The sequence below is a fragment of the Hyla sarda genome, chromosome 4 (genome assembly GCF_029499605.1).
Source record: "Hyla sarda isolate aHylSar1 chromosome 4, aHylSar1.hap1, whole genome shotgun sequence".
Taxonomy (NCBI): Eukaryota; Metazoa; Chordata; class Amphibia; order Anura; family Hylidae; genus Hyla; species Hyla sarda.
The window spans coordinates 233,688,106-233,706,359 of record NC_079192.1 but is presented as its reverse complement, the minus strand read 5'-3'; the positions used below and the strand labels follow the sequence as shown (position 1 = coordinate 233,706,359).

At 40.3% G+C, this 18,254-nt stretch overlaps 1 protein-coding gene across 1 annotated transcript in view; it reads left to right on the top strand.

Annotated features, from left to right (window-relative positions):
- The window catches only part of MAPK12 (mitogen-activated protein kinase 12), a 183,800-nt gene that overhangs the window by 39,062 nt on the left and 126,484 nt on the right, over positions 1-18,254 (top strand). The window contains exon 3 of the mRNA XM_056573755.1: positions 6,443-6,501. Coding sequence (XP_056429730.1) covers positions 6,443-6,501 — 59 coding nt within the window. The remainder of the gene's footprint in view (positions 1-6,442; positions 6,502-18,254) is intronic.

Below are 18,254 nucleotides of genomic sequence, written 5' to 3'. Positions count from 1 at the left end.
TTGTAATGACCTAACTCATTATATCATAAAATGTATGGCGCAACCAAAAAACACTATTTTTGTGTGGAAATTAAAAAGAAAAACGCAATTTTGCTAATTTTGGAAGGTTTCGTTTTCACGCCGTACAATTTACGGTAAAAATGATGTGCTCTTTATTCTGAGGGTCAATACGATTAAAATGATACCCATTATTACATACTTTTATATTATTGTTGTGCTTAAAAAAAATCACAAACTTTTTAACCAAATTAGTACGTTTATAATCCCTTTATTTTGATGACCTATAACTTTTTTTATTTTTCCGTATAAGCGGCGGTGTGAGGGCTAATTTTTTGCGCCATGATCTGTACTTTTTTTTGATACTACATTTGCATATAAAGAACTTGTAATAAATGTATTATTTTTTTTTTTAATAAAATGTATTAAAAAAGTAGCAATTTTGCACTTTATTTTTTTTTTATTTTTTTTTTTAACGTTCACGCCGTTCACCGTATGGGATCATTAACTTATTTTATTTTAATAGTTCGGACATTTACGCACGCGGCGATACCAAATATGTCTATAAAATAAATTTTTTACGCTTTTTGGGGGTAAAATAGGAAAAAACGGACGTTTACTTTTTTATTGGGGGAGGGGATTTTTCACTTTTTTTTTTAACTTTTACATTTTTTTACTTTTTTTTTTTTTTTTTTACACTTGAATAGTCCCCATAGGGGACTATTCATAGCAATACCATGATTGCTAATACTGATCTGTTCTATGTATAGGACATAGAACAGATCAGTGTTATCGGCTATCTTCTGTTCTGGTCTTCACGATCTCAGACCAGAGCAGAAGACGCCGGGAGCCGGAAGGAGGAAGGTGAGGGGACCTCCGTGCGGCGTTCTGAATGATCGGATCCCCGCAGCAGCGCTGCGGGCGATCCGATCGTTCATTTAAATCGCGCACTGCCGCAGATGCCGGGATCTGTATTGATCCCGGCACCTGAGGGGTTAATGGCGGACGCCCGCGAGATCACGGGCGTCGGCCATTGCCGGCGGGTCCCTGGCTGCGATAAGCAGCCGGGATCAGCCGTGCATGACACGGGCATCGCTACGATGCCCGCGGTTATGCACAGGACGTAAATATACGTCCTGGTGCGTTAAGTACCACCGCACCAGGACGTACATTTACGTCCTGCGTCCTTAAGGGGTTAAAGGGGTATTCCAGGATTACATTTTTTTGACTATGCTACAGGGGCTGTAAAGTTAGTGTAGTTCATAATATATTGTATGTACCTGTGTGTGACGGGTTTTCTCAGAATTCTTCTGTGATTTTCACTTCACTATTTATTTTTACCAGCATACAAAATGACTGTTGTCTCGAAATTTTCCCAGCTTGCAATGTGGCAGAGACCTGACTCACTAGTCAGCTGACGACAGGGAGCCTGTCTGCTTCAATGGGTGGAGGGATCAATCTGCAACTAATGCAACAGCTGGAGGCACCCTGATTGAAAGTCACAGGTCTGCAGCTCATTTATGTTTCAATGGGTGGGGTGGCTAATGTGTGGGAAGTAGGAAAATAGAATTGTGGGATTTGTAGTAAAAAACAAACAGGAAATAAAAGCTCACAAAAAGCTATCCACAGTGTTATGGTAATTTCATGCCATTTAGCCCCAAGACAACCGCAGATCCTTCTTAGCATGTCCATTACTGCCTGCCAGGAACTGAAATCACCTTATGGTGGATAACCCCTTTAATGGGGGTACTCCGGTGAAAACCTTTTTTTCTTTTAAATCAACTGGTGGCAGAAAGTTAGACATATTTGTAAATTACTTCTATTAAAAAAAATCTTAATCCTTCCTGTACTTATTAGCTGCTGAATACTACAGAGGAAATTCTTTTTTATTTTTTTTTGGAATGCTCTCTGATGACATCATGACCACAGTTCTCTCTGCTGACATTATTATAATAATAATAACGCTTTATTTATTGTTGTCCTTAGTGGGATTTGAACCGAAGTCCCCAGCACTGCAAGGCAGCAGTGCTAACCACTGAGCCACCATGCTGCCCTTAGCATACATCTGCTATGCATCTGCTATGCATGGTTGCTAAAATGGTCAGAGATGTCAGCAGAGAGTACTTTGTTCATGATGTCATCAGTGTTCACAAAAGAAAGGAATTTCCTCTGTAGCATTCAGCAGCTAATAAGTACTGGAAGGATTAAAATTTTTTAATAAAAGTAATTTACAAATATGTTTAACTTTCTGTCACCAGTTGATTTAAAAGAAAAAAGGTTTTCACCGGAGTACCCCTTTAATGTTCCCCCTGCTAAACTGCTTTTTTTCTATTCTTACCAAGTCTCTTATTTCTTGGACTCTGAAACATGTCCCACGTACAGATCCCTATTCTAGGATTCAAGCGATTAGGGCTCTAGATTATATCACTGCCACACTTAACGGGGTTATCCACCATAAGGTGATTTTAGTATGTACCTGGCAGGCAGTAATAGACATGCTTAGGAAGGCTCTGCACTTGTCTTGGGGCTAAATGGCTATGTTGTGAGATTACCATAATACTGTGGCTAGCTTTTTTTGAACTGGTATTTCCTGTTTTTTTCTTTTTTTGACTACAATCCCACAATTCCATATTCCCCACACATTGAAACATAAATGAGCTGTATCCATTCAAAGACCTCTGGGTTTCAATCTGGGTGCCTACATCTGTTGCATTAGGTGCAGATTGATCTCTCTCCCACCAAACGATCGCTCCACCCATTGAAGCAGACAGGCTCCCTGTCATCAGCTGACTAGTGAGTCAGGTCTCGGCCGCATTGCAAGCTGGGAAAAATCTGAGACAACAGTCATTTTGTATGCTGGTAAAAATAAATATTGGAGTGAAAATCACAAGTATTTTGAGAAAACTGTCACACATAGGTACAGACACTATATTATGAATTACACTAACTTTACAGCCCCTGTAGCATAGTCAAATAAAAAAAAAAAAAAAAAAAAAAAAAAAATCATGGAATACCCCTCTAATAAACTGGATGATTTTTTTTTTTTTTTATGGTCTTTTGGACTCTCTTACCTTATGTGGATTCTCATAGAACCACTTGCTCCCTCCCCCCTCTTTCCTTTTTCATTATGAATCTCCCCTAGCCTTTCTTGTTCTAGTTTAGTGTGTATACTGGTCTACCATTAGTATTTGCTACTGTTTCTCCCCATTACTTAGCTATGTTTCTTCTATTTACAAATTCTTTATTTTTGTTGCCATTCTCACCATGATCTTACATCCCCATGGCCTCAATGGTGGTTATCCTTCTACTCTCTCATGGAATTGTTTTTGTATTGGTGTAACTTAATGTAAAAAATGTTAAAAAGCTGAATGTTCAAATTTTTTTTTTATTTTTTATTTTATTTTTTTTTTAAATAACATAAGGGTATGTTCACACTGAGGAATTGGGGCGGAAATCACGCTGAAGATTTCCACCCCAAAATACAGTTGTTTTTTTTCCCGCTCAGAATTAGCAGCGATTTCACGCGGAATTGCAGGTTTCATGCGGAGGAGGAGAAGAGGAGGAGTATCAAGAGTGGGAGGAAGAGTGGGAGGAGTTCCAGAGGCCATTTCCACAGACTGATTTTCAGGGGTGTTTCCACTCATTTTTAGTGAAAATTTTAAGTTTTTCTCAGAGAGAGATTATTCACAGACTCTGAATATAGTCACAGAATCAGAAATGAGAATCTCAAAATGGCTGCTGAATAAAAAGTGGGTGGAGAGTGGGCATAATATATGTATTTTTTTTATTCATAAATACTCCTCGTGTAAATGCTTCAAAGTGAAAAAAATATAGAACATTGATCTCTATGGGAGAACGATGCTGATTCCGCCTGAAAGAAAGAACATGTTCTTTCTTCAAGCGGAACAGACTTCCTCCTCAGAATTCTGCTTGAGGAAATTCCTCAGTGTGAACTGAGGGGCAGAAATTCTGTACAGCTCTATGGGGTTTTCGGTGCTGAATGATTTGGAAAGGAAAAAGCGAGCAGATTACTCGTGGAAATTCCTCTCCAGTTCCTCAGTGTGAACATACCCTAAGACCACAATTTTACAAGTCTTGACAATCTGTGCCAGCAGAGAATAAATTCTGCTATGGAAGTGACACACCTCAGTACAAATCACTAGTTTCCCAACACCTGTATTATTGTCTACAGTTTTAGGCACCATTGTACAAGACATGGCAGAACACAAGGGAGTTCAGGGGTGACCAACCTAAGTAATGGGAATTTAGTGTCAAAAGTAAATTTATTGAAAAAATATTGAAAGCATACAAAACATGCATGATACATTTCTTAAGAAGAAAAATGGCTATAAAGAAGTTGATATAAGGGTCTGGCTGTATTGGACAGCCTTGCCTATCAAACAAGTCAACATTACCAGCTCTTATAGGAGACAACTTTTCCCCCAGCATAATCTTAAAAATATGCAAAATAACCATGTGTACAGACAGGGTGGGGCATCGCCACTTAGAAGGAACATGGATTCTGGCTGCCAGAAGAATAAATTGTACCTGTCCTTACAGGTTTTTCTCCAAGGAGGAAAATTGTAATGTGAAATGGTCAGCAGGCATCAGTGACTTCAGCTGTATGGTCCACAAAAGTAATGGGAATATATTGAGTGTATTTTAGGACCCTGAAAGGGAATCTGGCTGTTGCCATTCATGTTTCTAACATCTGACATTGTTAGATGGTAACTTTCTTTTGCTGTGCTTCCATAAGGTAGAAAAAAGTGCTGAGGGCTGGAACACCTCCTTGCTCCTCTTCCAATCCCTGCTCCTGCTTGATTGACAGTCACGGCTCAGCATTCAACTCCAAGCCCTGTTTTCAAACCTCATTACTGCACTCTGCATACGAATTGAGGTCAGGAGTGAGATTTGGAAACAGGGCTGGGATTCCAGCTGACTGTCAGTGAATCTGGGGAGGGAGGAGATGAGAGGAAATGGTAGTCTTGCAGATAAGATAACTTTTTAATGGCTACATCTATAGTACATTCTGTTATCCTCCATTTAGTTGAAAAGACAATGTTTTGTTAGTGTTAGCCAGTCAAAAAAAAATGTATTGCTCTCAGAGAGAGAGATGAAATTGCAGTCTTGCACATATACTTTTTGGTATAATGACTGCAAGAAATTTGTCTTTGACAAAGGCTAACACTGTACCACACTTTGTCTTTTCAGGGGCTTGGGAATGCCACTTTGACACTTGGCACCAGGGACTCGAAAGCATTTTAATATACTGAAAGCACAGCCAGATATATGAAAAGTACCATGTGTCATCTTGTCCTAACAGCTATCTAACAATGTCAGCAGGGAGATTCCCTTTTAAAGGCAGGGTGACACTGGGTGCACCAATGGCCGTCACAGAGTTACTGCAGAGCAAGCTCCTGGCTGCAGCTTGGTAGCTCTTTGTGTCTGCTCATTATTGGCTAATTTCCTGCTGTAGAAATCCTCTGCTACAAGCAGCCACACAGAGCTACCTGGCTACAGGTAGCTTGCTCTGCAGTCCCTCTGTGACTGACATCGGCACATCTGCAGCATATTTTACCCCATGGCACAAAGCCTTGGGAAAGGGGGATGCTGCCTAATGCTGTGTAATGATATGCTTTTCTCTACCTGTTGCTTTCTTTTTTACTGTTATTCTTTTTCCTCCTAAACCTAAAAAGTAAATGTCAAAAGTAAATTTGTGACAGAAACTTATCTGTTATTTTCCCATTAAGTGATCAGCACCTTTACACACTTTTTTTCCCAAAGGCTCAACTAGATCTTTAGTTCTTGATTTACATTATTGGTTTTGTTGACTATAGTATGACATCTATGAATAAAATTATAGCAGGTCCCCAGAATGAGACGGGTTAAAGGGAATCTGCCATCAGGGTCACCCGCACTATCCTGTTGGTACAGGCTTGGTAGTGCTTGTGACCCTGGCGCGCAGGCTTGGTGCATGAGGGGTGCTCCAGGAGCATGTTGACGTTACAATTGCTGCTTCCCTAAGCCTGCTTGCAGCCAGGTTGTGTGAAGAAGCAGCAATGATGTCAGCATGCTCTTGGAACCCCACTGTGCTCAAAGCCTGCTGCCCGATAAAGAAGTTAACGGAAGAGTGGGACCACAGATCAGGGACTGTGTATTATAATCAGTGACCCAGCCTTTCTGCAGCTTTGTGCGGGTGACACTGATGACCTGAGATTACCTTTTAAAGACTTTTGTTTTTGCGAACACCCAAATGAAAATTTATGGTCGCTCCTAATTTTTTTTTTTTTATTTATTTTTTGCATTTGCTCTAAGTATACAAATTAAAGCACATTTTTGTTTGAATATATTGCTTTTTTTCACTATTTTTGTCATTGTAAGTTGCCCTAATGTTACATAAGTGCTTAGGCAAACACACTTGTTTACATGTACCAATCTCTTGCAGGTTATTGGCCTACTAGATGTGTTTACGCCTGACTTTTCACTGGAGAAATTCACTGACTTGTAAGTTTTTTACATTTTTTAACTAAGTATTTTCTCTAGTTTTTAGTTAGAGACCCAGGCATGCCCTATAAATGTTTCTTTACATGCCAGTGTGTGTGTTGCCGTGTGGAATTGTATTTGCACCTTTCTCTAATGTCTTACTATTGGCTGTGAGATGTCAGCATTTGTAGTCCCTTCTGGCTACATCCTTAACATATTTTCAGTTAGGCCCTACAGTGATCCTCCTTTCAGAAGCAAGTTGTGACAGGTTATAAGATCTACTGAAAGACTGGATACTGGTAAATAGCCCTGTATTTTCCAACTTTCATTGTATTTCCTTTCAGATTCACTGTGAATTGAATGTTTTATATCAGTGGGATGAAAATTTAGTGTGGCTTATCAACTCTTAAGATTGTACATGTTTTGGAACCACAGACCACAAAGAGTAGGAATGCAATTTATTCTCCTCAGCATCTGTTAGAATACTTCATAATGGTCTATGAAGCTCACATTAAAGAAGGAGGAGACAGCTTGAAGTAAACAATTCTGAAAGACTAGTGCCTGGTAGGCAGGAAGCATATAGACCTTAGCAGAGAAACAGCCAAAATATTATGATTTTTAGAAAACATGTAACCACTACATGTCTATAGTAATATTGTTTGTGTAAATTGGAACCCAGCCATACAGTCAAAATGTTTACATTACCCACCTTTTTTTTAGGGGATCCTTGGCTTACCATTTTATAAGGATTCTTTAAAGGGGTATTCCAGGCAAAACCTTTTTTATATATATCAACTGGCTCCGGAAAGTTAAACAGATTTGTAAATGACTTCTATTAAAAAATCTTAATCCTTCCAATAGTTATTAGCTTCTGAAATTTTCTAACTGCTCAATGATGATGTCACGTCCCGGGAGCTGTGCATGATGGGAGAATATCCCCATAGGAACTGCACAGCTCCCGGGACGTGAGTCATCAGAGAGCAGTTAGACAGAAAACAACAACTCAACTTCAGAAGCTAATAACTATTGGAAGGATTAAGATTTTTTAATAGAAGTAATTTACAAATCTGTTTACCTTTCCGGAGCCAGTTGATATATATAAAAGGTTTGGTCTGGAATACCCCTTTAATTGGGGGAGGATGCGCTGGATCCAAACTTCTCTGTACCTTTTCTATAGGAATTTTGTCATGGGATTTTTGAGTATGACATGGCGAATAACATTACCCATACCTTTGTGACAATGTAGATTCTACAATTAAAAATAGTGATGAACATCTAGTGGTTTATTCTTATTTATAGCAATTACTGTGGAGAGGAAGAGAGCCATACCAAAATATAAGTATAGCTACTAGAAATGATATATAGATGGCATAGATTAGAAATATATGCACATGCGACCTGATAGACCATAACTAGAGATGAGCGAACTTAAAGTAATTCAATTCGTCAGGAACCTCGCAGCTCGGCAGTTGCTGACTTTAGCCTGCATAAATTAGTTCAGCTTTCAGGTGCTCCGGTGGGCTGGAGACTCTCTCCTAGGACTGTATCCACCTTTTCCAGCCCACCGGAGCACCTGAAAGCTGAACTAATTTATGCAGCCTAAAGTCAGCAACTGCCGAGCCGAGAAGTCCAAGACTAATCGAATTACTGGAAGTTCGCTCATCTCTAACCATAACCTAAGGTATGTTTTCCCTGTTCTGTGTTTTGAGCCCTCAAAAACTGCTTGCAGCCCCCCTTAAAAGACACTTCTTTTCTTCTGTATGTATGTATGTATGTATGTTTTTGTTTGTCGGTAAGTGCTATTTGTGTCTCTAAATCTGTTTGTATTATTTCTATGCATCGGCTGAACGATATATATATAAATATTATATATAAGTTTATTTATCCTGTGGTTCTGGTGTTTCTCACTTTTGAACATTTTTCGTCACATAAAACATATATATATCTGGAGTTTGATTATTTCATCATAGGAAAGAGTTCACACGTGGAGGTACATGTCATGCGTTTAAGTCATATAGTGAATAGATTGTACCATTCCTTAAACTACCAGTCCAAAGTATCTACTTTATAAATATATGTATAAACATAGATAAAGTTGTGGAGAGAAATTAGTCTGGTGAAGAACCAAAACTATCGCAACACATGCGCCCATGTGTGAACTCTCCCCTAGATATAACAGGGATTCCCAGTTCCATGTTTTGTAATTAACTGTTTTAATTAACCCCTTAAGGACACAGCCCATTTTCACCTCTAGGACGCAGCCCTTTTTTGCACATCTGACCACTGTCACTTTAAACATTAATAACTCTGGAATGCTTTGACTTATCAATCTGATTCCCAGATAGTTTTTTCGTGACATATTCTACTTTAACATAGTGGTAAATTTTTGTGGTAACTTGCATCCTTTCTTGGTGAAAAATCCCCAAATTTGATGAAAAAATTGAAAATTTTGCATTTTTCTAACTTTGAAGCTCTCTGCTTGTAAGGAAAATGGATATTCCAAAAAATTTTTTTTTGGATTCACATATACAATATGTCTACTTTATATTTTCATCATAAAATTGACATGTTTTTACTATTGGAAGACATCAGAGGGCTTCAAAGTTCAGCAGCAATTTTACAATTTTTCACAAAATTTTGAAAACTCGCTATTTTTCATGGACCAGTTCAGGTTTGAAGTGGATTTGAAGGGTCTTCATATTAGAAATACCCCCATAAATGACCCCATTACAAAAACTGCACCCCCCAAAGTATTCAAAATGACATTCATTAAGTGTTTTAACCCTTTAGGTGTTTCACAGGAAAAGCAGCAAAGTGAAGGAGAAAATTCAAAATCTTCATTTTTTACACTTGCATGTTCTTGTAGACCCAATTTTTGAATTTTTACAAGGGGTAAAAGGATAAAATTTATACTTGAATTTGTAGCCCAATTTCTCTTGAGTAAGCACATACCTCATATGTCTATGTAAATTGTTCGGCGGGCGCAGTAGAGGGCTCAGAAGCAAAGGAGCGACAAGGGGATTTTGGAGAGTACGTTTTTCTGAAATGGTTTTTGGGGGGCATGTTGTATTTAGGAAGCCCCTATGGTGCCAAAACAGCAAAAACACATGGCATACCATTTTGGAAACTAGACCCCTTGAGGAACGTAACAAGGAATTAAGTGAGCCTTAATACCCCACAGGTGTTTCATGACTTTTGCATATGTAAAAAAAAAAAGACATTTTTTTTTCACTAAAATGTGTGTTTCCCCCCAAATTTCACATTTGTGCAAGGGTTAATAACAAAAAATACCCCCCAAAATGTGTAACCCCATCTCTTCTGAGTATGGAGGTACCCCATAAGTTGACCTGAAGTGCACTACGGGCGAACTACAATGCTCAGAAGAGAAGGAGTCATATTTGGCTTTTTGAGAGCAAATTTTGCTCGGGGGCATGTCGCATTTAGGAAGCCCCTATGGTGCCAGGACAGCAAAAAAAAAAAAAAAACACATGGCATACCATTTTGGAAACTAGACCCCTTGAGGAATGTAACAAGGGATAAAGTGAACCTTAATACCCCACAGGTGTTTCACGACTTTTGCATATGTAAAAAAAAAAAATATATATTTTTTTTTACCAAAAATGCTTGGTTTAGCAAAAATTTTTACATTTTAAAAAAAGGTAATAGCAGAAAATACTCCCCAAAATTTGAAGACCAATTTCTCCCGATTCAGAAAACACCCAATATGGGGATGAAAAGTGTTCTGCTGGCGCACTACAGGTCTCAGAAGAGAAGGAGTCACGTTTGGCTTTTTGGAAGCAAATTTTGCTCTGGAGGCATGCCGCATTTAGGAAGCCCCTATGGTGCCAGGACTGGAAAAAAAAAACCACATGGCATACCATTTTGGAAACTAGATCCCTTGGGGAACGTAACAAGTGGTAAAGTGAACCTTAATACCCCACAGGTGTTTCACGACTTTTGCATATGTAAAAAAAAAATTTTTTTTTTACACTAAAATGCTTGTTTTCCCCCAAATTTGTAACCCCATCTCTTCTGACTATGGAAATACCCCATAAGTGGACGTGAAGTGCACTGGGGGCGAACTACAATGCTCAGAAGAGAAGGAACATCATTGAGCTTTTGGAGAGAGAATTTGACCATGTGCATTTCCAAAGCCCCCCGTGGTGCCAGAACAGTGGACCCCCCCACATGTGACCCCATTTTTAAAACTACACCCCTCACGGAAGGTAATAAGGGGTGCAGGGAGAATTTACACCCCACTGGCATTTGACGGATCTTTGGAAGAGTGGGCTGTGCAAATTAAAAATTTTATTTTTCATTTTCACAGACCCCTGTTTCAAAGATCTGTCAAACACCTGTGGGGTGTAAATGCTCACTGTACCCCTTATTACATTCCGTGAGGGGTGTAGTTTCCAAAATGGGGTCACATGTGGGTATTTATTGTTTTGCACTTATGTCAGAACCGCTGTAAAATCAGCCACCCCTGTGCAAATCACCAATTTAGACCTCAAATTTACATGGTGCACTCTCCCTTCTGAGCCTTGTTGTGCGTCCCCAGAACACTTTGCGCCCACATATGGGGTATCTCCGTACTCAGGAGAAATTGTGTTACAAATTTTGGAGGCTTTTTTTCTTTTACCGCTTGTGAAATTTTAAAGTATGGGGCAACACCAGTATGTTAGTGTACAAAAATGTTTTTTTTTACACTAACATGCTGGTGTAGACCCCAACTTTACCTTTTCATAACCGGTAAAAGGAGAAAAAGCCCCCCAAAATTTGTTAGGCAATTTCTCCCGAGTACGGCGATACCCCATATGTGGCCCTAAACTGTTGCCTTGAAATACGACAGGGCTCCAAATGGAGAGTGCCATGCGCATTTGAGTCCTAAATTAGGGATTTGCATAGGGGTGGACATAGGGGTATTCTACACCAGTGATTCCCAAACAGGGTGCCTCCAGCTGTTGCTAAACTCCCAGCATGCTTGGACAGTCAATGGCTGTGTCCGGAAATGCTGGGAGTTTTTGTTTTGCAACAGCTGGAGGCTCCGTTTTGGAAACACTGCTGTAGGATACGTTTTTCATTTTTATTGGGGGGGGAAGGGGGGGTGGTAGGGGGGGGGCAGTGTATGTGTGTATATGTAGTATTTTACTCTTTATTTTATGTTAGTGTAGTGTAGTGTTTTTAGGTTACATTCACACTGACGGCGGATTACACTGAGTCTCCCGCTAGGAGTTTGAGCAGCGGCTGCTGCAGCTCAAACTTGAAGCAGGGAACTCACTGTAATCCGCCGCCAGTGTGAATGTAACCTGTACATTCACATGGGAGGGGGCAAAACTACAACTCCCAGCATGCACTGACAGAACGTGCATGCTGGGAGTTGTAGTTCTGCAACAGCTGGAGGCACACTGGTTGGAAAATACTGAGTTAGGTAATAGAACCTATTACCTAACTCTGTATTTCCCAACCAGTGTGCCTCCAGCTGTTGCAGAACTACAACTCTCAGCATGTACTGATTACCAAAGGGAATGCTGGGAGATGTAGTTATGCAACAGCTGGAGGCACGCAAGTACAACTTCCAGCATGCCGAGACAGCCATTTGCTGTTCCTGAATGCTGGGAGTTGTAGTTTTGCAAGATTTAGAGGGGTTCAGGCTAGAGATCACTGACAGTGGTCTCTAAACTGTGGCCCTCCAGATGTTGCAAAACTACAAATCTCAGCATGCTAAGACAGCAAACTGCTGTCTGGGCATGCTGGGAGTTGTAGTTTTGTAACATCTGGAGGGCTACAGTTTAGAGACCACTGTCAGTGATCTCTAGCCTGAACCCCTCTAAATCTTGCAAAACTACAACTCCCAGCATGCCAACACAGCAAACAGCTGTCAAGGCATGGTGGGAGTTGTAGTTTTGCAACATCTGGAGGGCCACAGTTTAGAGACCACTCTCTAAACTGTCGCCCTGCAGATGTTGCTAGGCAACAGACTCCCGGACACGCGGCGCCATACTCGCCTCCACCGCCGCCATGATCACAGCCACCGCCGTCATCTGGAGCTCCGCCGCAGGGTAAGTGACCGCCGCTACTGCACGGTTCCCCCCGCTGTGCCCGGACACCGATGGGTGGGCATAGCGGGGGGGGGGGGGGGGGAACCGAACTTTAACCCCCCGTCCCCAGTCTGCTATTGGTCGGTCGGTCGCTCCGCCGATCAATAGCAGGGTTAGGAGGGGTGGCACCCCTGCCACCTCACTCCTATCTCTTCAAGGGGGATCGAGGGTGTCTTGGACACCCTCGATCCCCCTTATTTTATTGCTGCGCCGCCGTTGGTGGGCAGGGGGAGAGGGCTCCCCCTGCAAACACCATAGATGCCGTGATCAGAACTGATCACGGCATCTATTGGGTTAATGCTGCCGGGACCTGCGCGATCGCGGCCCCGGCAGCTGCGGTGGGACTCCGGCTGTGATTGACAGCTGAGTCCCACCCGCGATCTCCTGCGCTGCCCGCGGCAGAGCAGGAGATCGCTTGGACGTATGCATACGTCCATTTGCGGGAACGTGTAGTTCGCCTGGACGTATGCATACGTCCAATAGCGGGAAGGGGTTAAGACTCATGTAGTCATGTGACCAAACTCATGTGTATTTTAACACGTACTTTTGAATGTGTGTCTATCTACGACTAAGCACCTGAGCGTGCGAAACGCGTCAGAATTTGTCCTGCCTATTGCGTTCTGAATAAAGCCATCTACAAGATTTACCTGCAATTCCCTGAGTGCCGGACGTCGTCTTTTGTGATATATATATATATATATATATATATGTAAAAAGTAGAGCAGCACCTCAATAAAAAATTAGAAAAATAGTAGGGGTGCGCGTCGGTCACTGGGAGCCTGGTCCTGGGTCCAAATTCACAGCATAGAACAAAAGGGATGACCGCAGCACTCCATAAGGTGAAAGGAAAAAGTGTCTTTATTCCATGAACAAAACTTGGTGCGAAGTTTCGGTGTCCTCACAACACCATTCTCAAGCCATGAGAATGGTGTTGAGGACACCGAAACGTTGCACCAAGTTTTGTTCATGGAATAAAGACACTTTTTCCTTTCACCTTATGGAGTGCTGCGGTCATCCCTTTTGTTCTATGCTATATATATATATATATATATATATATATATATATATATATATATATATATATATATATATATATAATATAATATATAATATATAATATAATATATAATATAATATAATATAATATATATATATATATATATATATATATATATATATATATATGTGTGTATATGTGTATGTGTGTGTATATATATATATATATATATATATATATATATATATATATATATATTAGGGATGTCCCGATACCATTTTTTTTTTTTAAGACCGAGTACGAGTACCGATACTTTAATTCTAGTACTCTCCGATTACAAGTACTTTTATATTAAAGGGAATATCACAGCAGGGTGACGCGGTTTCTGGCACTGCTTACTGTATGATATGTAGGTTCCTTGTTGTGTACAATGGAGGCGGCTGCTGTAGTATGAGCCTAGACAGTAGACAGTGCCCCCTTGTAAATAACAGCAGTGCCCCCTTGTAAACAGTAGCAGCCCCCCCCCTTGTAAATAGCAGCAGCCCCACCTTGTAGACAGTTCCCCCTTGTAAATAGCAGCAGCAGCCCCCCCTTGTAAGCAGCAGCAGCTCCCCTCCCCCCGTAGTTGCTCACCTGCAGTTGCCGCCCCGCTGCCCGCATCCCCGTTCTGCCGTCAGAATCATAGCCTCCTATGGAGGAGCAACAGTGAGACTCACTCAGTGAAACCACATGGTCAATGTCGTAAAAAAATAAAATACCAGGATCGCAAATTTTTGGCTACTTCATATACCAGAAAAAAATTTAAAAAAGTGATCATAAAGTCCCATTAAAACAAAAATGGTCCTGATAAAAACTACAGATCACTGGAAAAAAAGCCTTCATATAGCTCAGTATACATAAAAATGAAAAATAAAACCTATATAAATAAGGTATTGCTGTAATCGTATAGACCTGCAGAATAAAAATTATAATTTTCACTGAAAAGTGCACTGTGTAGAATACCTCAATTTCTCCCCAAAATTATTATTTTTTTCACTTACATTTTGGGGTAAAATGAGTGATGTCATTACAAAGTACAATTAGTGGCACTTTAAACAAGCCTCATATAGGTCTGTAGCTGGAGAACTGAAAGCGGTATGGCTATAAGAAGTCAAGGAGGAAAAAAACACATAAAGATATCCCAGATAATGGATAAAGTGAATATGGGAAAAGTAAAAACACCAAAATAACAATCAATAAGTATGTACTAGTGGTTCCCGCAGGTATATAGTAATCAAGTACCAAGTACAAAGAGCCAACTAAGTATACAAAAATATTATTTACCAAGTGGACCAGATAGAGAGGAACACCAGACCTCCGTCACCAGACGTTTCACAACTGAAGGCTTCTTCTGGGGCGTAATCAATGTGGGTGTCTGGCTTCTATTTATGTTTAGATGCGGCCAATCCTGAATAAGGAGTCATACCATGTCATCTGGCTGGGCTCCATAGCAAAAACACCGGTACTACGGGATGTCCGCAACTCATGGGTATCGCGAGACAACTGCTCTTTTAGTAAACACAGAATATACCAAAAGGCCGCCAAGTAACGAAACACAGCCACAGTGCGCAAAATCAAGGGCATCACGAGATGACCGCAGTCGCACTGCAGCTGGGAGGACCACCCAGCAACTGATGTCAGAGCTGTCGCTCAACATGCGGACATAGCGAGATGTCCACGGGAATAGTGCATTGGGGTGCTCTCCTGCGAGTGGAATACCGCATCGCAGCAAACGCTCCACCCGGAACTCCAGAAGTCATAGACCCGGCATAATATGACAGATCCAGCTATGGTCATATGGGAAAATTAATCAAAACTACCAGATCAATTAAATGTACAGCATCATACATGCAAGTAATGTAAAGTGATCATACATAAAGTACGAGAAGAAATAATTAATCTACTAGGAAACAACACAGCCAATAATCACAATGTTGAGGTACCAAATAAGAGACAATACCAGCTGCGGTCAACACAGGTAAGTACATAGTGAGAAATATGGGGAGATATAAAGTTTGACAAAAGTGTTTAACACAGGTCAACAATGATGCCCTGAAATTAATATGTATATACACAATCTCATTACCACCGTATCGCACTGCACAGTAGGCAGTGCAATCCGGAGGAAGGCAATTAATGTAAATTAGATAATGAACCGGGGTAATAGTGAAAAATGAAACCAAACAAAAAACGCAAACACAATGTGATACAACACCCCACAACAAAAAAGGTTATCAGTGAAATGTGTTGAAGTGCAAGTTAAGTGATATTGAATCAAGACCCACCTGTGCACGGACTTTTTTCCGTTTTTGCACTTTCGTTTTTTTTCTCCTTACCTTTTAAAAAAAATCAATTCTTTCAATTGTTCACCTAAACATCCATATGATGGTTTATTTTTTTGCGCCACCAATTCTACTTTGTAATGACATCAGTCATTTTACCCAAAAATCGACGGCGAAACAGAAAAAAAATAATTGTTCAACAAAATTGAAGAAAACGCCATTTTGTAACTTTTGGGGCTTCCTTTAAAATGATATCCTACTGATATAGGTTTGATTTTGTCATACTTCTGTAAAAAATCATTACTATATGCACGAAAATTAATATGTTTAACCCCTTAACCCCTTAAGGACCAGGCCATTTTATACCTTAAGGACCGGAGCTTTTTTTGCAATTCTGACCACTGTCACTTTAAACATTAATAACTCTGAAATGCTTTTAGTTATCATTCTGATTCCGAGATTGTTTTTTCGTGACATATTCTACTTTAACTTAGTGGTAAAATTTTATGGTAACTTGCATCCTTTCTTGGTGAAAAATCCCAAAATTTTATGAAAAAAATGAAAATTTAGCATTTTTCTAACTTTGAAGCTCTCTGCTTGTAAGGAAAATGGATATTCAAAATATATTTTTTTTGGGTTCACATATACAATATGTCTACTTTATGTTTGCATCATAAAATTTATGAGTTTTTACTTTTGGAAGACACCATAGGGCTTCAAAGTTCAGTAGCAATTTTGAAATTTTTCACAAAATTTTCAAACTCACTATTTTTCAGGGACCAGTTCAGTTTTGAAGTGGATTTGAAGGGTCTTCATATTAGAAATACCCCATAAAAGACCCCATTATAAAAACTACACCCCCTAAAGTATTCAAAAAAACATTCAGTAAGTGTATTAACCCTTTAGGTGTTTCACAGGAATAGCAGCAAAGTGAAGGAGAAAATTCTAAATCTTCATTTTTTACACTCGCATGTTCTTGTAGACCCAATTTTTGAATTTTTGCAAGGGATAAAAAGGAGAAAATTTTTACTTGTATTTGAAACCCAATTTCTCTCGAGTAAGCACATACCTCATATGTCTATGTTAATTGTTCGGCGGGCGCAGTAGAGGGCTCAGAAGGGAAGGAGCGACAAATGATTTTTGGGGGGCATGCCGCATTTAGGAAGCCCCTATGGTGCCAGGACAGCAAAAAAAAACACATGGCATACCATTTTGGAAACTAGACCCCTCAGGGAACGTAACAAGGGGTAAAGTGAACCTTAATACCCTACAGGTGATTCACGACTTTTGCATATGTAAAAAAAAATATATATTTATTTTACCTAAAATGCTTGGTTTCCCAAAAATTTTACATTTTTAAAAAGGGTAATAGCAGAAAATACCCCCCAAAATTTGAAGCCCAATTTCTCCCGATACAGAAAACACCTCGCATGGGGGTGAAAAGTGCTCTGCTGGTGCACTACAGGTCTCAGAAGAGAAGGAGTCACATTTGGCTTTTTGAAAGCAAATTTTGCTCTGGGGGCATGCCGCATTTAGGAAGCCCCTATGGTGCCAGAACAGCAAAAAAAAAAAACACATGGCATACCATTTTGGAAACTAGACCCCTCGGGGAACGTAACAAGGGGTAATGTGAACCTTAATACCCTACAGGTGTTTCACGACTTTTGCATATGTAAAAAAATATATATATTTTTTTACCTAAAATGCTTGTTTTCCCAAAAATTTTACATTTTTTAAAAGGGTAATAGCAGAAAATACCCCCCAAAATTTGAAGCCCGGCGAGTACGGCGATACCCCATATGTGGCCCTAAACTGTTGCCTTGAAATACGACAGGGCTCCAAAGTGAGAGCGCCATGCGCATTTGAGGCCTGAATTTGGGACTTGCATAGGGGTGGACATAGGGGTATTCTACGCCAGTGATTCCCAAACAGGGTGCCTCCAGCTGTTGTAAAACTCCCAGCATGCCTGGACAGTCAGTGGCTATCTGGCAATACTGGGAGTAGTTGTTTTGCAACAGCTGGAGGCTCCGTTTTGGAAACAGTGGCGTACCAGACGTTTATCATTTTTATTGGGGAGGGGGGCTGTGTAGGGGTATGTGTATATGTAGTGTTTTTTCTTTTTCTTTTATTTTGTGTTAGTGTAGTGTTTTTAGGGTACAGTCGCACGGGCGGGGGTTCACAGTAGTTTCTCGCTGGCAGTTTGAGCTACGGCAGAAAATTTGACGCAGCTCAAACTTGCAGCCGGATACTTACTGTAATCCTCCGCCCATGTGAGTGTACCCTGTACGTTCACATTGGGGGGGAACATCCAGCTGTTGCAAAACTACAACTCCCAGCATGTACGGTCTATCAGTGCAT